The 23118-nt window shown below is 49.0% G+C and overlaps 1 protein-coding gene across 2 annotated transcripts in view; it reads left to right on the top strand.

The window, feature by feature from the left end:
* GALNT15 (polypeptide N-acetylgalactosaminyltransferase 15) overlaps positions 1-22399 on the top strand; it is a 42592-nt gene extending 20193 nt beyond the window's left edge. The window contains exons 4-10 of one of the 2 annotated variants that reach the window (XM_028518464.2): positions 5877-6044; positions 8294-8411; positions 9755-9949; positions 12584-12715; positions 13124-13228; positions 17437-17580; positions 20300-22399. In XM_028518464.2, coding sequence (XP_028374265.1) covers positions 5877-6044; positions 8294-8411; positions 9755-9949; positions 12584-12715; positions 13124-13228; positions 17437-17580; positions 20300-20446 — 1009 coding nt within the window. In that variant the 3' untranslated portion in view covers positions 20447-22399. The remainder of the gene's footprint in view (positions 1-5876; positions 6045-8293; positions 8412-9754; positions 9950-12583; positions 12716-13123; positions 13229-17436; positions 17581-20299) is intronic. The other variant, XM_036030610.1, reaches the window with a different exon arrangement.
* The last annotated feature ends 719 nt before the right edge of the window (positions 22400-23118 follow it).

Below are 23118 nucleotides of genomic sequence, written 5' to 3'. Positions count from 1 at the left end.
GGACTGTGAAGTTGGAGAAGGCTGCATCACATACCCCGTAGTCTGACATGTAACATTTTTGTCTGACCAGCTCTCTGTTCTCTTTTCCCGGTCTTGCTGTCATTCCCTCCCAACCTCCTTAATGCACTCACATGGCTCCCAAACACGTCTTGTCAACCGCTTCCCCCCTTCTGCATGTCCCACTCAAGCGAACCCACACCTGGTGGGGACTCGCTCATCCTGGACCACCGCAGGCATGCCTTGGGCTCGGGGGGGGGGGGTGTCACACAGTTGGAGCTCAATGAATGGTTGTTTTGATGATGTCCAGCCAGACAGGGCTGATGCCAGAACCAAGCCCAGGACTTTTATTCCTGAGCTCCTTCCCACGGTACATGTTGACTGTCTCATTTGACCTGGGGATGACCCCACATATGAAAAAAGCAAAGCCTGAGTGAGAAGGTAAAGGTGTCAGCATCTTGCCAGATGGAGACAGTTACAAGCCACATGCAGTAAGTGGCTAGCAGCCCAGGATCCCTTTTTCAAGAAGGATTAGCAGTGCCCAGTTCCATGGCGCTGAGTACCACCCTGACTGACATCTCACAAGAACAGGACACATGTATGAGTTCAGCATACTGGGCCTAAAACGAGGCCACCAGCCTGGATTCTGTTCTCAAAATCACAGTGCCTACGCATCATCAGAGCGGAACCTAAAGTTGGTCCCGCCCACGCCTCCTCTAATTCCCATCTTGGTATCACTGATGGAGGGGTCTCAGAGAGGCCTTTAAGAGCACCTGGTCCTATCTCGTGATTGCACTATTGAAAAAAATTGAGTTCAGGGAGGGCAAATGAGGCGGAGAGGTTCCGAGAGGCAAACAGGTGCACAAGGGCACGCAGACACTTCGTAGCCAAGCTAGGTGTCCTGACTCTGGGTCTACTGCTCTTGTCTTTGTGTATGAATTTATTGTGAAGGGACTGGAGAAGCTGATCTGGGAGAAACATTGAGTCGTCCCCACCCTTGGTTGTGAGACATGTGTTAAAACATTGATTAGAACCAGTCCCTCGTGACATCTGCTTCTCACACGGGCGCCCTTTTCACAGATCGGGAGATTTCTCACTCTAGGCTGAGTGAGAAAGACTTGGCAATGCCTCGGTTTCCCCAGCTATAAATAACACAGGGCTTCCTGAGAAGGCTTCCAGAGTTAAGGGGTGGTGAGTCCATGAAATTCTAATTTCATGGGCTCTTCCCCTCTCCTCTTTATCAGACTTTCTCCCCATGTGTTCTCTCTCTCTCTCTCTCTCTCTCTCTCACACACACACACACACACACATGCACACACACGCCTCTGGTCCTTGACTGATCCTGCCTTGGCGTCCAGTTCACATCTCATGCCTCATTCATAGCCTCCTATGCACTCGGTTGCCTCTGGCCCCAGGGTTTGGCTTGTAGGCCCTCGAAGGTGAGGCTCTGAAAGAAAAGCTCCCTCACCTGGTCTGAGTGCTCATCTTTCTCCACTGCACACAGCGATGCTCTGTGAGCTCTGGCCTGCGAGCATATCCCCTTTCAAGGTCTGCTTTATTGTCCCCGGGGACCTCGCTCAGGCGCTTCCTCCCCTCCCGTAAAGTGAACTGTGCAAGCCACTGGGTGCCTGTCCTCACGGCGGCTGCTCTTTGAGAGAACAAAGGGCCCCAGCTGCCTCAGAGGCTCATGGCAAGAGACATCTGTCACCAGGTGGGGACCCATTGCCCCCAAAGCAAGGAGAGCTTACACTAAAAAGGAGGAGTGGGAATGGTGAGTAAACAGTGTAGTAAGCCATAAATCAGCTACTTCAAAGTCATTGCTTTCTCAAAACCCTGGTTGGAGAATTCAGGGCCTGGTTCCTAGCCCTGCTTCCCTGCCCCTGCCCACTGAGCGGGTCTGCCAAGAGCCATGCGGCCACATGGTATGCATTGGTAAGAGGAGTCCCTTCCTCATGACCCCTTACTCCCACCCCCCAGAACATTTGTCATACTGTACTCATTTTGTTAGAACAAGACACTTCCATGCTACCTGCCAGAAGATTAAGAAATCCACGAGCAAATTGACAGTGTCTAGGACGTTCCAGGCATCCTTTGGGGTGGGCAGTGCTGCCTGCACCACGGTGCACAGCACCCCCAGGCAGCTTCTCCGGAAGCCATTGTTTTTTCCGGGCGGTCTTCAGACGCGGGGATTGGTAGCTGGATTCTACACGAAGTAACAAGGATGAAAATCTAGAGTGGCTGTCACCATGGCTGCCAACTGCTTTGTGCTGACGCCAACTCGGGGACCCCAGCCAAGGAGTGGGAGTCCAGGCCTAAGTGAAACGAAGGCTTCCGAGGAGAGGGAGGCAGCCCTGCCTGAGGCGCTGGAAGGCAGCCGCATCTCAGGGGCGATCCTGGCTCGAGAGGCTGTCCGAGCTGTTTCCCACGTGGAGACTGGTCTGGTCCCCCGTCTTAGAGACACCCAATTGTGAGGTCGCCCAGTGCTCAGCCGGGTGGGCCTACTCACTGGGGAGAAGCAAGGTGGGGCAGGGAATGGACCACCGCCCACCTCCCTGCCCTTTGAGGAGTTAAATGACAGAAGGCTGTCTGAAAACTCCCATGTGAGTATGTGAGTGTGAGTGTGCATGAGTGTGTATGACTTTGTACGAGTATATGTGTGAGTGTGTGAGTGTGTATGAATGAGTGTGTGTGTGATTGAGTGCATGAGTGTGAGTGTGTGTGTGATTGAGTGTGAGTGTGTGTGAATGAGTGTGTGTGATTGAGTGCATGAGTGTGAGTGTGTGTTGAGGAGCAGCAGGGCGCCCAAGATGCTTCCCAGCCCAGCCTTCCATGGGCCTGACGCTCCAAGGACAGTCTCCAGCCCCGTCCTACTCCACACCCCTCAGCCCAACAGAGTCCCAGGAGGGCTGGCACCAGTCCTGGGGTCACCCCTGAGCAGCAGCACGAGCTCTGGGAAGAGAGAATTCAGAGCCTTCCCCTTCTCAGTAGAAGAAGCTTTTTACAAACACCAAACATCTGAGTGAACTTCCCACATGGCCTTCCGTATCTCAGGCCCGGAGGAACACCCAGGCCCAGGGAAAACAAAGAGGGCTGCAGTGAGCCAGGGCTTAGTCTGTCTGGTGGCGAAAGGGTCGGCTGCTAAGGTTGAAGCTGCAGGTGTCTTTGGAATCTCCGGGCGGTAGTTTGTTCGCTGCCCTGATGTGGACTGAGTGTTTGTGCCCCTCCCGCCATTCATGGGTTGAAAACCTCCCCGGACTGCTGGGGCCCGGAGAAAACGGAGCCCCGGGAAGCGGTGAATGGAGGGTGGCATGACCCAAAATGGTCCAGCCACAGGAGACAGGAACGGGCAGAGGAAGCCACACCAGGATCGGTATTGCAGTTAACCAGTCTTTGTGGACAGCTCAGTGGCTCTGTTTGTCTTCCGAAATACAAGCACTCGTCCTCCTGGAGCTTAGAAAGGCTTCAGAGAGGATCCACCTCTTATCCACCTGCGCGTTAAAGCTCAGTTCATCAGCGAGAGAGGGATGGAGTGAGTGGACACGTGCAGCTCCTTCCCAGTCAAACAGGGCAGCCTTGCCGTCTTGCTTTGAATGAATTCCAAGAACACCAGACACAGTGTCGCTATGAAGCCCAAAGCTAAATAGAAGACAGTTTGGGGTTTTTTAAATCAGCGTTTCTGAGTCACTGCACCGTAGGAACCCCCTGATTCAGTCCTGATTAAGCAGCCTCTGTGGTCCATGGGAATAACAACCAAAGCAGAAAACTTTTCACTTCCTCCATTGACATTTTATTCTTCATCTCTATCCAAACTGTCCTCAGAGAGGCTCATGATTAATCGTGCCTGTGTCTGGTTAAAAATAGAAGAAAAGGAGATTTCAGAAAAGAAGACATGGTGTGGGGAGTTGGGGGAATGCAGTGAGTTACATGTGACTGACTCCCAGCTTCCAGCAAAACAGCAACAATAGAAATCCGGTGAATATTAGAGTTCTCGTTTTCTGATACAAAGTAACGTACGCTTTGTCAAAAGGGCACAGCTCACAGGTCTAGAACGAACTGAGTGCGTGGCTGCTCGAACGCGGTTTCCTTTCTTGTCCCGTTCTGATTCCTCAGATGGCACCAGCTCGGTGGGACTCTTCGGAATTCAGCCACATGGCTCCCTGGCTCTCGATTCTGAAATTCCGCAAAACGCGCTGCCAGTAGCCAAATCCTCCCCATCTGCTCAGTTCATTCCCCAGTGAGTGGAGACTTGAGAAGGGGCTGGGAACCCTCCTTGCATCCTTGACCTTGCTTCTCAGCTTTCTGGGCCAATACAGGGTGGCCCCACACAGTGCAGACCAAGAGGGATCAAGGTCCCCTTACCTTCCAGAGCAAACAGCGTGAAAAGGGTGGGAAAAGCATAGCGAGATCGTTGTTCCACATATAAACCCATGGCTCCTCACACCAATGTTGGTCACTTAAGGCCACAGATTAAAGCTGATAATTAGACCCCAGGACCACTCTGGCCCTCTCCATAGGGCCTGGGCTTACGCCAGTCCGGCTGTCCCCGAGACGGAAGGAACAGAGGTAGAAATTGATGGGAGCGCAAGCACAGCGGGGCTGGCATCTCTCCGTCCAGGGGCCTCACTTCCTCAGGGGGGTACCTGCCAGCCACCCTTGAGTCCAGGCCTGACCCATCCCACCACACCAATTTTAGAATATTTTAGAGTTTGGGAGAGGCCAGGAAAATAATGCAATTGAGACATTGGCTAGGTGGAGAGGAGCTCCTGGTACATACAAGTGACTACCTGTTTGTTTAAAAGGTGAAGTTTCTGACCTGTAGCAGGTCAGATCATCCTCAGACATCATATCACAGGCTGTGCAAAAAAAAAAAAAAAGAGAGAGAGAGAGAAAGAGAGAGAGAGAGACAGGGAGGGAAAGAGGGGGGAAAATACAATCACCAACAGCATCAGTAAATGAACAAATAAATCTAAACTCAGGACCTTGGTTTGCTGGAGGATACCACATGCTCATATACCAGGGATACTTCTGAGGCGTGGCCATCCTGATCCCTCCAGCCAATCAAGTATATGATACAGGAACAAGAAGCAGCCCCTAGTGCGGGGGCCCATAGACCTTCTAAATTTGTGTGCAGTATTTTGTGTATGGCCTTATTATTTTTCTGGGGGGTCCATAGTTTCCCCCCATCCTCAGAGAGATCAGAGACCCCCGAAGAGGTCAAGAGCCATGAGAGTCCCAGAGCGTTACAGCTGGGGAAAAGCTTTGTGGGAAGCAGTTCAGCCTCTCATTTTACCAAAGAGGAAACTGAGACCCAGAGAGGTTCAGCAGCTAATTTAAGGTCACACAGCTCTTAGTGGCAGAGCCGAGCCAAGGACCCCATTCTCCTACTTCTCAGTGCTGTCGACAGAGGTGTTCAAAGAAAGAAAGGGGCAGGCACCCTCTCCTGTGAAGTGGACCCCCAATTTCTTACGGAAAAACGTATTTTCTAGAACATGGCTGTCCAATAGAACATAACAGGAGTCACATGAAATTTAAACATTTCTAGTAATCATATTGCAAAATGAAACACCCATGACATCAATTTTAATATATTTTGTTATGAATCCAATATAGCCAAAACATTATCACTTCAAAATATAATCAATTAAGATTACTGAGACTTTCAACTTTTTCACGCCACTTTCTAAATCCAGGGTGTATTTTGCACTCAGGCCACATGTCAATTCGAACAGACCACGTTTTAGGTGCCCACTGGCCCAGAGTGGCTAGGGGCTGCCTGCCGTACTGGGCTGTGCGTGGGGTGGGGGTGGGGGGGTCATATTCCCATCCCTCCAACAAGGGAATGGTTTGCGTTCCTTATCTGATTCTCCAGTTCTTTCCAGGAGCCGGGTGGTGTCTCCCGTCATCGACGTGATTGACTGGAGGACTTTCCAGTACTACCCCTCCCAGGACCTGCAGCGGGGGGTCTTGGACTGGAAGCTGGATTTCCACTGGGAGGCGCTGCCAGACAGCGAGGGGAAGACCCGCCCGTCCGCCATCAGCCCCATCAGGTGAGGGCAGGTGAGGCCCCCCAGTGGAGGCTACTTTTCCTTTGCCTCCTCAGGATGGACTTGGCAGCTGGACTGTCCGGGAGCTGATCTGGGCTCCCCTGGTTTCCTAGTAAGTCACGTAATCTGTGCCTCAGTTTCCTTATCGGTAAATCAGGGATAAAAGACTGGCTGAGCGCAGATGGGATAAAAGTGAGCTACCCGTCCTCATGTCCCCAGAGGGAGCCTGCACCCATAATCCATCAGTGACGATTATCAACCTTACAGGGTTGTTGTTAAGACGGAATGACCTAGCTCTGTCTCACCGGGTAACATTGGCATTTGCCTGGCTTCAGGTCCTTTCTCCATACGAAAGAAGGATTCAGACAGGTGAACACTGAGGCACCACGTGGGTTGCTCCTCAACTGTTTGGTTTTTGGACAACGGCACTATTTAAGTGGATGTCCCAGGGAGCTTCTGGTGCGTGACAAACTCACCCACTCGCAGTGCTGCGACACAAGCACCACTCCGTTAAGCTCAGGAGTCTGCGGCTCCTGAATTCTGAGGGGAAGCATCGGGGTTGGTGGTTTCTGCCCCACAGTGTCTGGGGCCTGGCTGGCCCTGGCGCCACAGCTGGGGGCTGGCATCCCCCACAAGCGGTTTCAAAGCCTGAAGGTTTATGCTGGTCGTTGCTGGGACCTCAGCCGGAACGTCCTCACCTGTTCTCTTCATGAGGTCACCCCACTGGGGTCCCAGAGCAGGTATCCCGAGGGGGCCCCAGGAAGGAAGCTGTACCTCCCCAATCCCCTTTAAAAAAGAATTTGTTGAGGTGGAATTCATATAGCATAAAATTAATTTCTTAAATATGAAGCATTTGGCAGTATTTGTTGCCTTCACAGTCTTGTGCAACCACCACCTCTCCCTGTCTCCCTAGAAAGCTGATTTCGAGCTCCAGGCTTCTCTGGAGTTAGCTCTGGCACGGGGGGAGGCAGCGCCCCGCCTGGGGCTCCAGCTGGCCTGCACTGGTGCTCACCACGATGCACCTTCCCCGGGCAAAGCCTCGGGTAGGGGGTTGGCATGCCTGGTCCCCCGCAGCCTGCAGCCTGCATCCTCCACACGGTATCTGCCGAAGTCCCTCATCCTCTCCTGGCCACCATGCCACAGCCCATGCTGCTTGGCTGCCAGTCCTGGGTCCTCCAGAGAGCTGTACCCGCCACCTTCCACCTGGAGTCCCATGGCACTGCTTGGGCCCTGTCTTCCAGGGCAGAGGGTGGTGAGGGCTTCCTGGGCTCTAAGGGCAGCCACATGGGAGGCAGGCGAAGTGCCCTTCTCTCTCAGATCCCCGGCCACAAGCACTGGGTCCTCCCCCTCCAGAAATTAACCCTGACCTTACAAATATTAAGTGGCAGAGTTGGAAATTGTATCAAGCAATATACAATACTGGTTTTTAGTATTCTGGTACAACTTAGTATTTTTAATAACCCAAAGGTCAGTAGTTTTGTTAATGTAACACTATTTTCTTGGTAATTAAAAAATATATAAACTCTGAGTCATTTACATCTCAAGACATACCCAGAGTTTGCTGCATTAATATTTGTTCTATTAAAAAAATTATTCCTGAATGGACACACTCATTCAAAAGACTCCTAGCTACATCTTCTCCTATTTAAACCCTTCTGAGGGATACTATTGTTATCTTAATTCCATATTCAGGGGTTCTAGATTCCTGTGTTTAAACTAGCATTTAAACATTAAATGCATTTAAATAAGTCACATATATCTCCCCCAGAGAGGACGAGACCTATGTACTACCACAGGCCCTGGTGGATTTATCTTAGAATTGGGGTGGATAGTCCCAAAGCAAAAAGAATGGGTAAGGTCCAGGGTGAGGAGAGAAAGAGGAGGACAGATCTGACCTTTGCCCAGGCCTGGTGCTACTTGCCATAGGGTATCTTATTTTAACCATGTCCTTTGTCCCAGAGGTCTCAACAAAGGTCTCAAGCCGGAGGGCAGGGGATCCTCAGGTGTGACCCCGTGGCCCTCCCTAGAGGAGCAGTACCTGAGGATGGGATACAAAAAGCCCAGGCAAACACGGCTCTGTTTTTCATAAAATCCTGGGATTTCTGACATGGTGGCTGTGCTTCAGTCTTGCCATTAAAAGCACGGAGGTCTGTGTGAGCTCATAGTCAATGCTTTCAAGCACCGGAGCGCAGTGAGCACCCCAGCGTGCTCGGGCTCCTGAACTGCAGTCTGTCCCTGCCTCCTCTCTCCAGGAGCCCAGTGGTGCCCGGCGGGGTCGTGGCCGTGGACAGACACTACTTCCACAACACCGGAGCGTATGACCCTCTCATGTCACTGCGCGGTGGTGAAAACCTCGAACTGTCTCTCAAGGTACGCCCCCCAGCAAGGGAGGACCCAGGTGGGCTCTCTGGAGCCGAGCGTGTGGTCACAGCTGGGAGGCAGCCGCCAGAAATGGCACTGGTCAGGGATAAGGCTGTGGGAAAACTGTAAAGTCAGGAAGTGTGGTATGTTGGACATCCCGTGCCCCCCCCCGCCACACCCTGCCATCTCTTTCTCCCCTACCTTGATTTTGCCCCCAGCCTCCCTCATGAACTCGACTGTCAAACCTGCCCACCAGAAAGGGCACATTATCAGCCACACCTGAGTGCAGACATCCCCCTGCATTCTCCGTTCACAGCATCCTTAGCATCTCCACAACTTCCACAGCACCCATAGACCAGAGCAATCCCCAAGCATTCTGTATACTGAGTAGTTTGGTCCAAACAACTTACGTATCTTTTTGAACAACTTAGCACCCGCTGAGGACGGCACCCGTCTCTAACCTTGGAATCAGACTGGACACCACCATTCTCATGTCCCGTTCCACAAGGATGTTAGCATGATATTTGTTTTCTCATCAAAGCAACCTCTGAAGACCCAAATCAGTAAAAACATACCACATCAAAAGTTCATCAAGTGTTGAAACCATGAATCACCTCACGCTTGTAGTTTGCAGGACGGCCAACAGAGGTCACTATGTTTCTCTCAAACACCTCAACTACCCTCTTGGCCCCTGGGGTTTGCTGGGGCCCCCTGAAGTACCTTGGCACACAGCCTGGGAACCAGCCCCAGGCTCTGTATGTTTCAGTTGAGGTACTGCCTATGCTAAGAATGTTTTCATTTGCACCTTTATCGCCAAGTGTGCAATGAAAGGCTTCCCGTCAAATGAATTCTAGGCGTGTAGGCTTCAGTGTGAGAGTTAGTGGGGAGCAGGGAGACTGTGGAAGGGAAGCCTGCTTTGATCTCCACACAAGTAGTTTCTGGTGCCGCTACAGCAGGAAGCTTCACGAGCTTGTAGAAACGACAGACTGCTAGGGACACGCTTTCCCCGGAGGAAGCAGCCTGTGGAGAACAGGGTGCTAACTTGCGTGTCCACGCCTCCATGAGCGCTCGTCTGTGCTTGTGTCTCAAGGGGGAGCAGTCAGGCTTCTGCATGGGTGCAGCACCCTCACCCCACCGTTCCCTCCCAGGACAACTGCCCCCTCTTCCCACCTTGTCACTCCCCCAGCCAGAACTCCCAGACCTGGCAACTCTGCTGCACCTGAGGACTACACTTACCTTTGCCATTTTGTGCTCATGATTTCCTGTGCCTCTTGCCGGCCCCTAGCAGGCCCCTCGTGCCCCACGTCCTTGGAGTGGAGCGCAGAGGTGTGTATTTTGTCCTTTCACCGCAGACCTGGCTGTGCGGTGGCTCCGTGGAAATCCTTCCCTGCTCCCGTGTGGGGCACATCTATAAAAGTCAGGACGCTGACTCCCCACTGGACCCAGAGGCCACCCTGCTGAACAAGGTTCGCATTGCTGAGACCTGGCTGGGCTCGTTCAAAGAAACCTTCTACAAGCACAGCCCAAAGGCCTTCTCCTTGAGCAAGGTAAGGAGAGCCCAGAGGAGGCTTCTGTGCCCATCACAGGGCTGCCAGCGGGTCTGGGCCAGGGAGTGTCTCTCCTTCCTGTCTACGGTGAAGACAGAAGCTTCTGGCTTCTGCTTCCCTTGAGCTGTCCTTGTCAAGTGGCTCTTCTACCTGGTGGGACTGTCCTCCCTCTCTCTCAGCACCCCATGGGGCACTACAGCTGCTCTTGGCCCGGAACCCCGAAGTCTGTGAGGTGACATCTGCAGGGTGCCAGCTGCATTGGGGCCCAGAGGAGAGTAAGGGATGGAACAAGTGTCAGAGGGCCCTTTCACCTGGGCAAAGTGCTTAGGCTGTGCGATTATCCAAGACATGAAACAAATAGAAGCATAAAAATAATCACAAAGGATCCAAAATAAGCCATAGAAAAATAAAAATTTTACACACTTAATTAAAGTCCATAAACATTGCATCTTCACTGGTCAACTGTCACTAAGCTTAAATCTTATGGAGTGACACAAACATGTTTCCGTGTGAGACATGGGTTCACATCCATGTTTACTGTGCTGGGAGTGGGGACCCCAGAGGTCCCGTAACAGCTCCCACAAGCCCCTCATCAGCCCACACTGCTGAGTGCAGCCCATTCTCTGATCCACAAATCTTCCTTTGATGACTTTCACAAAAAGAATGGCACCTCCTACTGGTAAGTGAGCAGACCTTTTTTCTGACTTACCGATATTTTTCGGACCATAAGATGCACCTAGGTTTTAGGGGAAAACAGGAAAAAAAAGTTGAAGCAAAAAATGTGGTACAATATTTAATAACATAAATAACAATATTTCACCAATGTAAATGTAAACACAACTCAACAGCAGCATTAACAACCATTATTCCTCCCAAATTTGAAGGGGGGTGCATCTTATAGTCTGAAAAATACGGTGCTTTCCTTTTTGAACATGTCCATTAGTTCATGTTTTAGAAATGTCTTATTGCTTACTTTGATATCAATATTTCAGTAACATCACTGCCTCCATGAAGGTGTTTGATAGCATGCATTTACTTTAAATCTAAATAGCTAAAAATTAATTTTGTTCCAATGATTTCGACCCTTCCATCCCCCCTTCTGCCCCACCCCCAAAATCCTCACTTGAACTTTGAGATACAGGAAGCCCAAGCAGCCGAACATGAGGCTGGGCTTCAGTGCCGGAGGAGCTGATGTTCTTCTGGTTTCTCCTCGCTCACACGTGGCTGTCCAAGGGGAGAGTTCCCTGTCCACATGCCCCTGCATCTGAGTCTGGGTAGATCTGCCAGTTGGTCTCATCACTGAGAAAGGTGGAGGGGATGGCACTCTCAAGAAGAAATGTTTCTGCTTTAAGTAGCAAACTCCAGTCCTGGAAGAGGGCTAGGGAGAAGGATCATGTGAACACTAAGAATGCCAGGAAGCCATCAGAAAACCTTTTGTAACTCCTTAGAGGAAAGTGACAGCTTTCTTCGGTTTAATGATGGGTAAATATGCTGAACAAGTCATTCCTGACAGAGGAGTTGTCCTCAAACTTTCTGTGGAAAGTAAATGGTTAAGTGTGGATTAAATGCCTGGACCTGCTGAGTTATAGATGTGGAGCCGGGCCCAGGAACCTGCATTTTAAACACATTCCTTGGGCATTTCTGAACCAGCTGCTCAGGGGATCGCACTTTGAGAAGCACCTACAGAGCACTTCGGCACTGCAGGCTCAGACCTGACTCTTCCCAACATTTATATCTGAGGACTAGGGGAGGGAAGAAGCAAATCCGAACCAAACTCACTTCACATAGCCAACTAGACCAGTGTCTAATTTCCAGACTACAGGACATCAAGTTAGAACTCCTCCTGGGTCAGCTCCCTCTCTCTTTTTTTTTTAAATCCCACCCCAAGAAATAATTCCCTCTCTCTTCTTGTTTGTTTTTGGCCCTTTGAATCCCTTCTTAGCACCTTTCTCTTCCCTAACAATACCCAGGATTTAGTACTAAACTTCTGAGTAGGGTTCTTTGTGTCTTATCAATACAGCCCAAAACATTAATTTATACTAGCATCTTAAGGACTTACCTTGGTATTCATCCCAGAACAATTGTATTATAAAGGAGAATCTCAAAAAAAACGGGGATAGTGTAGCCCAAAGGAATGACTTGTTAATGGAGGAAATTGGGCATCTAGGGGGAAGAGGGGTGAATTCACCTTGTTCCCACCCCCACCCCACAATTTTCCATCTTAGTTCATCTCAGTGGCCTTCGGGTCAGCTTCTGCCTCCACGAGGCCCATCATACTGTTGTACGCCACCAACCAAAGGTGCACAGCCCCACCATGTTTTGCCAACTGCCTCAGAAAAGTCATCAAAGCACAGATATCATGGTCTTTGTAGACTAAAGATGTGAAGGCTTGTGGGAAGGGGGCAACATCCCCTACTACGTGGCCGGTTCCACAGCTCCCTCTAAGGAAGACCCTCCTCTCTGCCCTGTCCAAACCCTCCTATCCTCACACTGCCCTGGGCAGCTGCGGTCTTGGGCCTCTCGTTCTGTCCCGACCCTTCAGCTTCAGCCACATCTGTCCCTCCTCCACCGAGTTAAGTTCTGATGTACAACAAGCTGTCTCCCTCCCACTGCCCGCGACTCTCCCCTCCCCAGGCTGAGAAGCCAGACTGCACAGAGCGCCTGCAGCTGCAAAGGAGGCTGGGCTGTCGAACGTTCCACTGGTTTCTGGCCAACGTCTACCCTGAGCTGTACCCATCTGAACACAGGCCCAGGTTCTCTGGAAAGGCAAGGAGTGACCCAGGGAAGATGAAGAGGAAGAGGTAGGGTGGGCAGCTTCCCAAGACAGGAACCGGATGTTCCGATGGTCTTCCATGACCCCGGCCCACTGGTCCAAGCTCAGTGGGGCCTCAGAGGCTTCCGTGCCTGCCCTGAGGGAGGCCCCGGATTGCCCCTGGGAGGGGGCAATCCCCCATAACCGGTCCCGGAGCCCCTCACCAGGACGGGGGTTGCCTGCCTCCTTCAGGAGGCCTGTCCCTTAGCATCAGTGGCTTCAGCTTGACCTCGCTCATTTTTGTGGCCCCAAAGTGGCACCTTGAGCTATTCTCCAGAAAGTGAAGGAGAGGAACGGAGACTAACAGAGGGTGACTTTCCATCGTGGGTGGGATTCACTTCCGTACGGATGTCCACTTTCAGCTCCACAACACCGGACTTGGCTTCTGTGCAGACTGCCGGGCAGAAGGGGACCTCCCGGGCTGTGCCTTGACGCTGGCTCCCTGCAGTAACAGCCGGCAGCAACAGGTGGGTGGTCAGAGTTCTCCCAGTAATGCCCATCACTTTCCTTTGGGGCATCTCCTTTCAGTGGTTCCATGTCCCTTGATGGCTCACAGTCCCCCACTGGGATCCCTGCCCTGCCCACCCCACCCCCAGCTGCAAGGGAGGACACTGACCACCATCAGAGGATGTGAGACTGAGCTTGAGGGCAACAGAGAAGCTACTGAGCCAATGCTTTTATCTGGCAGATGAGAAAACTGAGGCTTAGACGGTGGCCACCCGGGGTTTGGGCAGGTAAAGGAAATGAGTACCTCGAGCTGGGCAGAGGCTGCTGGGACTGAGGAGCCTATGGCCGGTACGCAAGGACAGCTGCACCTGCCCCAGCCTCAATAAATGGTTTCACTTTGTATGAAAGTGGGCCCAGAATTATGAGATCATCCAGAATTATCAAAATTTTCTGGACACTTGAGATCCAGAATTTATTAAAATTAGAAGCTATCATCAGAGGTCAAAGAAAAGCTGTGTGCCAGTAAATATCCACAAGGGCATCATTTATGAAATATTAGGACCAGCCTGAGATCACTAGGCAATTAGATCCTGAGGTGGGGAAAGTGGGTCACCAGAGTCAGGAGAAGTGGGCTCAGAATTCCTGACAATGCAAGGGGACCCAGAGAGTACTGCCCCTTCGCAGTGGTGCCTCAGAGCCATGACTTGTGCCTCATACATAGTCTTAAGTCTCAAGTCCTCTGGTACCGAGTCCGCCCGGAGTAGACATGCCGTGTCTTTCAGGTATTGCATGGGGTCTATGGGCGCCAACACTGTATCCCAGAGGCAGAGCCTCAGGGCACCATAGGAGCCTGGTGTGTGAGTGTGAGTATATGTGTCTGCGTGTGTCTGTGTGTGTGTGTGTGTGAGGGGGGGGGGAGGGTTGGGTTTGGAGCAGACAGGCCTCGTGGCCTCAGGTGACCAGCTGCTCTGCTTGCTGGCAGAGGACTTACACAGAGAAGGAGCCATTGGCTCCAGCTTTCAGAGCCCTGGCCTCCTTCAGGACATTTCCTGTGCCCAGAGCGGTTTGGTTTGTGGAATTCCTTCTACAGTGAGAAGGAAGCAGAGGGCGCAAACACCCCTGGGGAGAGGAGGGAAGCAGCACATAAGCTCTCCCGGGAAGCCAGGGCTGGTGGGAGCCTCTCCCCGTGATTGAGGCTGTGGTGACTTGTGTGGGGAGGGACCAAGAGACAGCACTGAAGACTGACTCCGTAGCTTTCCCAAGGCCCCACGCTGCAGTGTGGCTGGGGTCCTCAGTACCCAAGAAAAGTGGGGCTGCCCTAGTGACAACAAATGCTTACGGCCCAAAGCACAGTCAAGGAGCAATGCTGAGTGTGAGCGGCAGGTGTGCTACCCAGAGGGAGAGACCCGTGCCTGAGCCAGAGGGCCTGTTCATGTGTGTATGGAGCTCAACACGGGACAGGCCGTTTGAGATCAACACTGAGAAATCCAGGCGGCACCTGATTAAAATCTAGGCTTAGGGAAGACGGGTCAGTCCAGTGACTGGTCCACTCCTCCCTGCTTGTGGTTCTTAACCTTTGTAAGTTACATCTTGTGGCTGCCTTATGGGGGGCAGGAGGCTCCCACACAGGTCTGCAACTGGCTTGAGGTAGCAAGACAGGGTGACTGGCTCTGGCTCTTATGTGGTCAGGGGGCGGGCTGGGGTAAGGGTTCCTGGGCTCAGGCTGGGGTTTACCTGGTTTGAATGCCCCGCCAACACCAGAGAAGGCAGCAACAGGCTTGCTCGTGAGCTCACCCAGAAATGGGGCAAGAGGAGAAGGAGAGGGGTGGGGTTTGGAAGCTCAGAAGTCAAACATAAGACATGTTTATTACACGGGACATATTTCTTTCAAGAAGTTGATGAACTCTAAGGACACTTTTTCAAGGAAAATGCAAAGAAGCACATCCACAGAAAATTTTAATAATCCCAAGGGTTCATAGAGTGCTTGAAACCCTCTAGGGTCCTAGGGCCTCTAAAATTGCTGGTTTATAATTCCCAAAAGCTAAAGGAAGGAGTCAAGGTAGAACTCTGTTCATCCTGCAGCCATTCAGCTATTGGTAGACCATCCCAAGTGTCTGAGGAAGGAAGAAGGAGGTAATTGAGTCAGGGGAAGGATCTCGAGCAGGGTCCTTCCAGCAGCCACATAGGCCCTTGGTCACCAGGAAGATCTCCCATATCTTGGAGTATCTTCTCTTCAAAATTTCCATCATGGAATAATTGCTCGAGGTGGTGGGCAGCTTCCGTGATGCTGGCTGAAGGTTGGTGGGTCCACTTCTTTTCACAGCTTGGGTGATGACCTAGGAAGTCTAGCCTGCCTCCAAATCTCTCTTTCACAGCCTGAGACAGGGACATTTGAGTTAAGCCATAATACCGCAAAGACCTCTATTAAAAACAAACAACCAAGTACAAGTACCTAGAGATATTGATCACAGAGTACAGTGAGGCCTTGAGAGCCTGAGGGCAAAGCCAGAGCATCTCTTGGAGGGACCTTCAGGCAGGAAGGACCAGCCGAGGTTAGGCTGGGTGGTGCAGGTCCCGGGATCCTGGGGGAAGGTGATGCTCAGGATCCATCCAGCCTCTTCAGCTTTGCCTTTTGCCAGTCTTCCAGAACACATCAATTAGGCATTCACACCTAGCACATGGGAGGAGGACACGCATATAAAGTGAAGAAACCATGCAGTGTGGCAGCAACAGCTCACCAATTTCTAGCTGCATGTGGTACTAGGCAGGCTCCTTAACCTCTCCGAGTCTGATGTTCTCGTCCGCAATGGTACTAATGCAGCTGCCCTCATGTACACAGAATGTTAGCTTTTTAGGTTTTTTAAATTTTTGGTGAAGAGGAGGATAAGCAAGGACTTGGGGAGCCAACAAAATTGTGAACTAGAGAAGCCAAAAGCCCTTCTTCTAAAAACACCTAGATATGTTGAATTTAAAAAAATAAGAAAGACCCTTTCCATGCATAAGAAACTAAATTTATAAGAAAGAAATTTCCAAGGACCAAAAATCAAGAGGCAACAGAAAATAGAGCTAATGGACACGGGCCGTGCTGCCCTGCCTTGGTGGGGGGCGGGGCGGGGGAGTCACTGACAACCTCAGGACCCAGAGGCATTGGTTCCCTGCAGGAATAAGTGAGGAGAGCCTTCCTTCAGCCCATTAGAGATAAGATGGAAATGAGACTTCCTTGTCAAGCCAGTGTTGACCTTCAAAGAGAAACTAAAAACTTCAAAGTGTGAAAAGTTTGACTAGAGACATCCACACACTGCCACGGGAAGATAAGGCAGCTTGTCCTTCTCTGCAGCCTCTTCGAGTAGGAGACAATTTCTCTTCCCTGAATGTGTAACCGCAGGAATGTGTAACCCTCTAACGTGGGTTCAGGATTCAGAGTTATGAACAGTGTGGTCTGGGAATACACCCAGCCTTCTCGTGTGCAGGGCCCAGTGCAAAAGGGAAAGGTCAGGCCTCTGATGCAGCATGTGTTAAGAATTTCAAGACAATGATAGCACAGCATTAAACCAATTATATTACTCTAAGAACAATACGTTCTTCTAAGCGTGAGGCCCCAGAGGGTAGCACAGGTCTCGTGCCCATGTAGCTGGCCCTGTCTCCATGCCACAAAACTAACAGAACAATTAGTTCAGCCTCTACTTGGTAGGAACAGACAGAAAATGGTTTTGTCAGGACTCACCTGCCATCCCAGGCACACAAACTTCCCACAGGTAAAACCCACCTGCAAAGTATGCACAGCCCAACACTCGAAAACACCAGAGGGAATAATAACCATAAGCTACTGTCAACACATACAGCAAACAACAGGGAACGTAGTTGCAGGGCCGGGTCAGCTCTCTCTAGAAAGTGCTCACCTTGGGCCTCGGAGGGATTCCTCATCAGCCCTTTCAGCAGGACACTCCCAGAGCACGCAGTATCCTTTAATGGCCTCACCTACGGTGCAGTAAATAGAACAATGGAGGAAGACACCAGAGTCTGTAAGTATGAATGCAGGAGCAGCTGGAAGGCAGAGATGTCAGAGGCCAGGGCTAGTTGAGCAGCGTGTTTGTGGACTTGACTGAGACACAGTCTTGCTGACCACCCACTCCCACCCCGATATCTGAAGATTTCCCTGAGGCCTCAACTCCACTGTGAGTTCTGCGTCTCCTTCTAGCTGTGCTAACAAGCGTTCTCTCTCTCCTAGCACCTGGAGCACACCGGCAGGAAGGAGATCCACTTTGGCAGCTCACAGCACCTGTGCTTCGATGTCAGGCGAGAGCAGGTGGTTCTTCAGAACTGTACCGAGCAAGGCCCCACCATCCATCAGCAGCACTGGGACTTCCAGGAGGTCAGTAATCCATTCAGAAGAGCTTGGCAGTGCCAGTGGGTGGCGCTGTGTCCCAAGCTCTTCCAAGTGGTCAAGTTTTACCACTGAGATCTGTACTTCTGTTGTTTAAATTAATGGCCTGGCAGTAAGGCCTCAGGGAGGTAAAGTCAACTTCATAGAAATGCTGGGCCATCAGAATCTTGAAATGTACTCACTCACCATGTTTCCTTATGGCTCTGACCTCCTCTGTGGCAGAGAGTGGGGACAGTCCCTTTCTGAAATTTATTAGCTCCAGTCACAGATAGGACCATGGAGCACGTCAACCACTTCATTAGCATGGTCTTAGGGCGCAGGGCTCTCCGCTCCACCACCAGCACAGATACCGATGTAGGTATCGCTTTCTTGTTTTGCAAATTCCACTGTGGACATTTGATCATTTCAGGAAGACTTTGATTCCCATCACCCCAGGGGAGAGAAGCTCTAGATCCTTTCAGAAGCTTTGCACCGACAAAGAGGAAGCGAGTAAAATACAAGTACTTAGGGAGAGTGCACGTGTCCCCCTTACAGAATTGGGGTAGGAAGGTGCCGGGATCAAAGGCTCTTTCCCCACCTCCAATCCTTTCTGGAATAAGTTAGGGTAAAAATATACAAATAAATATGCACATCTTTTTCATTTCCTTCAACTTCGTCTTGGGAATAAAGAGGGTAAAATAAGCAGACTGTGCATTGTTATTATTAAACAAGGCTCTGAAAGAAGAAAATTATATGGTGCAGAACTTAGGCTGAACTGACAACCAGCATCTGAGAACGAAGCCTGTGGGGCTTAGTGACAAGTAAACCAGGACTCCGGCCCACACACACGCAAAGAAGTCTTAGAACCAAGGCAAGGTCCTTTATGAATGGTTATAAAGTGTCATTCTAAGCAAGTCTTGTGGGTAAGACACATTTTAGAAACAGCACTTAAAAATAGTAAGTAAAAGATTAGTGAACAAACTACACCCAGCATCTTTTTGGCATTAAAGAATAAGACTTAGAAAAAGTATTATGATTCTGCCATAACGGGAATGATGTGCAACTCATAGATGCACTATTACCAGTAGCCAACAGGTGGAAGGAACACAGGTGTCTAATGGTGGATGAGTAGATAAACATACACCTACAATGGAATATTATTCAGACTTAAAAAGGAAGGAAAGTCTGTCAAATGCTGCAGTGTGGATGAACGTCGAGGATATCATGCTAAGTGAAATAAGCCAGGCACAAAAAGAAAAGCGCTGTATGACCCCATGCATATACAGCACCCAGAGTAGTTAAATTCATACAGACAGAAAGTAGAATGGTGGTTACCAGGGGGCTGGGGTGAGGAGGGGTTGTTTAATGGGTACAGAGTTTCAGTTTTGAAAGATGAAAATGTTCTGAAGATCTGTTTCAAAACAATGTGAATATACTTAACACTGCTGAACTTTACACCTAAAAATGGCAAAGATGGTAAGTTTTAAGTTATGTATTTTTACCACAATAAAAAATAAAGAGAAAAAATTAGTTGCTATTATATGCTACATATATTTCAAGGTAAATGGATGAACCTTGAAAATATGCAAAGTGAAGAAGCCAGTCACTAAAGGCCACATGTTATTGCATTTATAGGAACTAGCCATAATACACAAATCCTTAAACACAGAAAGCATATTAGTGATTTTAGTGGTTGGCAGGAAGGAGGAATTGGAAGTGACTGCTAATGAACAGTAGTTTTGTTTTAATTGTGATGAAAATGTTCTGGAATTAGACAGTGGTGATGGTTGCATATACTCTGATAATATACTAAAAACCACCAAGCTGTATATTTTAAAATAATTAATATTATGGTATATGAATTATATTTCAAAAATACCTAAATAATAAATAAATGAATAAATGGACATTACCATCCATGCCATTAAGAACATTTAACTTGCCCTGGCTGGTGTGGCTCAGTGGATTGAGCGCCAGCCTGTAAACCAAAGGATCACCAGTTCAATTCCCCGTCAGGGCACATACCTGGGTTGTGGACTAGGCTAGGTCCCCAGCAGGAGGTATGTGAGAGGCAAGCACACGTTGATGTTTCTCTCCCTCTCTTTCTCTCTCCCTTCCTCTCTGTCTAAAATAAATAAATAAAATCTTTTTTTAAAAAAAGAACACTTAACTGTTTATCGAGATGTTGATTTTTCCTTGAGAAGAGCATGGCTAGATTCAATATTAAATCTGACAGATTTGGTGTAGTTTTTCAGACACAGCCAACTTAGGCCATTAGTATATCCTTAAAGTCTTACTCTCTACCATAACCTGGTAGCGGCAGTACTAAACTGCAAAATTAATAGAGGGAAGGGATTAAATTAAGTCATTTAAAAGCAGAAATTGACAAGCCACTGATAACAATGAATGTCATCAATACAATATAAAGACTGCACGTGATTTTTACACTGGGCATTCTAATAACGAGAACCTTCAGGTATGGTATAATTACCCAACCACAGTAAAGATAATTGAGTTTATGGCCCCTAGGTTCTGAATGATATCTAAATTTCAGGGTTGCCTAAATTACATTATACTTTAACCAAAATACTACAGTTCCTTACCAGTTCCAGTTCACATGACCTCTCTTAGTCTCTTAATGATTACTACAAATCTTAGAAATATCCTTCTCTGCCAACTGCCTGAGGGGGACTGACTGGCTGTCTTTTCTGCCCTTCTGACTTTCCAGAATGGAATGATTGTTCACGTTGTTTCTGGGAAATGCATGGAAGCAGTGGTACAGGAAAACAACAAAGACTTGTACTTGCGCCAGTGTGATGGAAAAGCCAGCCAGCTGTGGCACTTCGACAACGTCAAGGCTATGGATGAACACTGAATGCCAGTGTCAGGAGGAAAAGAGAAGCTTGGCCCTCACATTTCAACCCCAAGAGTACTGAGCAAGCAGGTATATTTCATGAGTCAGCCCCTGTGTGTTTGCGGTCTTGTGATCGTGGAGAAGAAAGCTCCGTGAATAAGTATAAGAAGTGTTTTCCTTCTTGCACCTGTGCCATTGACTGCTGGCTGTTTCAGAAAAAGAAAAAGAACTGATTCATTGTCTTCAGCACGGGTAGATGACCATTACACAGTACAGAAGATTCTTCGTTTTCATCCCTTCAGCACTGAGCATGTAATAATTGCTTTTAATCTCTGACTAAGGGAAGAGGCCTGGACACTCTCTGGTAGAACTTCCAGAATACATAAATCCAATTGATCAGCTTATTTCAAATGGCCTTGCCTTTGATGGTCTGTGTAGCCAACCATGAAAATTAAAGTGTAAAGAGAGCATCAGGGCCTGGCATACCAGAAACCTTGAATTGGGCTTATTAGAATACATTTCATGTTCACTGGTTGAGCCGTAGCTCAGAAGGAAGGGAAGCTACTGAGAGAAGAGTAGAGTTGGAGGACAGATGGAAGAGAGCTTTGGGCCAATCCTGCAGCTCAGTCCAGCAGCTGAAAAAAGTCAGTAAACCTGGGATAGGGTGTTTTCACGTTAATGAGAATTTCCTCGAACTTTCTACCTCCATTCACCCTGCCCTCGCCTTTCTCTAGTTTGGTTAACCACAACCAGATTCTCATGCAATGTAGTGAATACTTCTCTTTAGTCATTGGTCTTTGGAAGGGGCAGCTCATACTGAGAATTCCACTAACAGAAGTACATACACTTGCGAAACTCTCCTGATGCCCTGTTACAGGGTTTGCAGGGACTGGATCAGAAATAGCGACCTTTGCAAAGAGGCAAACCTCCCTGAGGGGAAATGCCAGCATCTGAGCCAAAATTCACACGGGAGGAACTCAAGTTGGGTGTTAATGTTCATGAGGGCTGACGGGGCCATATCTGAGCCTGTAAGAACTGTCTGGGACCCTCAGTGTGCCCACGGGTGGCACATTCACAACTGTGGGAAGAACACACCTCCACTAGAGCAGAGCCAAGCTAGCAAGAGCTGACTGGCTCTGCCTGCTCCCATCTGGCCCAGTCTGACTGTAAGTGTTGCTCAGTAGGGTTGGTTCTGCTAATCAGAAGACACCATGCACACCCATTGCTTCTCCAGATGGAGTTCACCCTTCACATGCTCAGCTTAGAAACCGCTCCTCCAAGACACTGGCTTCTTTGGGGCCATTTCAGAATGCATTGTTTCAAATAAAGAAGACTGGGTGGGAAGTGAGGGTTTCCCAACAATAGCCATCATACTTATGTACATATTCCTTTCCACCTCCTGAAGTCAATGGCTCACTGCATTTCTCCTTCCTCAGAAGGCACTTGAGACCCATGCTAGTAGCCACTAGCCACATGTGGCTATCTAAATGTAAATGCAGGAGCTCCATGGCGCAATCGGTTAGTGCACAGTACTTATAAATGTAAATGCACTAAAGTTAAAGACAATGTAAACTCAGTTCCTCAGTTGTACTGGTCACATTTCAAGTGCTCAATCGCCACATGTGGCTAGGGGCTACTATACTAGAGAGCACAGATACAGAACATTTTATTGTTTCAAACAGTTCTATTGGAACCGATCTAAATAGATACATCATCCCATCAAGGGAAGAAATTTCATCCATTGTCTTCTTCCTTCACACTTGTATATATTTGAAATGAATTCCTCAGATATCTTGAGGTGAAGATAAAGCTAATAATTCTCAGATGGCAAACTCATAAAGGGTATTAATGGTTGAAAATTAAAAATTAAACAGGACCTCTATTTTTTTAAATGAACTTTATTATTGGCATTGTGGGTATTTGAAGTTGCTGAAATAAATTAATATAATTAAATGAAAGGCTGAATTCAATTGTGTAAGTTGTGTTTGACAGTAATTAACAAAAAGACCCAGATGGCTCATTGCTTAATTGGTTGAGCAAAGGAAGAATATGGTGTTTCTTGCTTCCTTAACCATCCCCATGATTTATTACTTTATTACAGAAATGGCTGTCAACTCGGTCCCTGGCTGGTACTTACATATTCTTAATTTAAACAAAACAGATGCCTCCACTTAGTTCTAAAAGAAATTTAACCTTTTCCTCATACTGTAATCAAACGTTCAAATTCCCTTCTTTATGGGCTCAGTTCTGACTTTGTCCACAATGATTGACTTAGAAGTAGAGAAACCTGGCAGAAGATTTGATTCCCAAATTCAGTCTGCACGTGTCCACCTGAATTTTTATGATTGAAGTTTATTGTCTGGGTTTTAAGATTGAATTCATCACCACCAAGGTCATCATTAAGTATCCCATGAGGGGACAGAGAGAAGTATTCCGCCATCCATCTACAGTCCAATACTCTTCATGCTATTTCACAGCCATAAAAGCAGATCTCGTACCTGCAGTGGCCCTGGTCTAATTCCTCTTTGGTCTCAATGCCTGAGAACCCACCGGCCAACTCTTTATTCCAAAGACACCCAAGTCCCCAGGCCCACGATGACGATGCCGTCCTGCACCCAAACTGGACATTATTAGAGGTCATGTAGAGGGGATCCCATTTCCTACTGAAGGGCCGTAACAAGCCAGTTGAACAC

Source organism: Phyllostomus discolor, chromosome 7 (genome assembly GCF_004126475.2).
Source record: "Phyllostomus discolor isolate MPI-MPIP mPhyDis1 chromosome 7, mPhyDis1.pri.v3, whole genome shotgun sequence".
Lineage (NCBI taxonomy): Eukaryota > Metazoa > Chordata > Mammalia > Chiroptera > Phyllostomidae > Phyllostomus > Phyllostomus discolor.
This window is presented reverse-complemented; position numbering and strand designations above follow the sequence as displayed.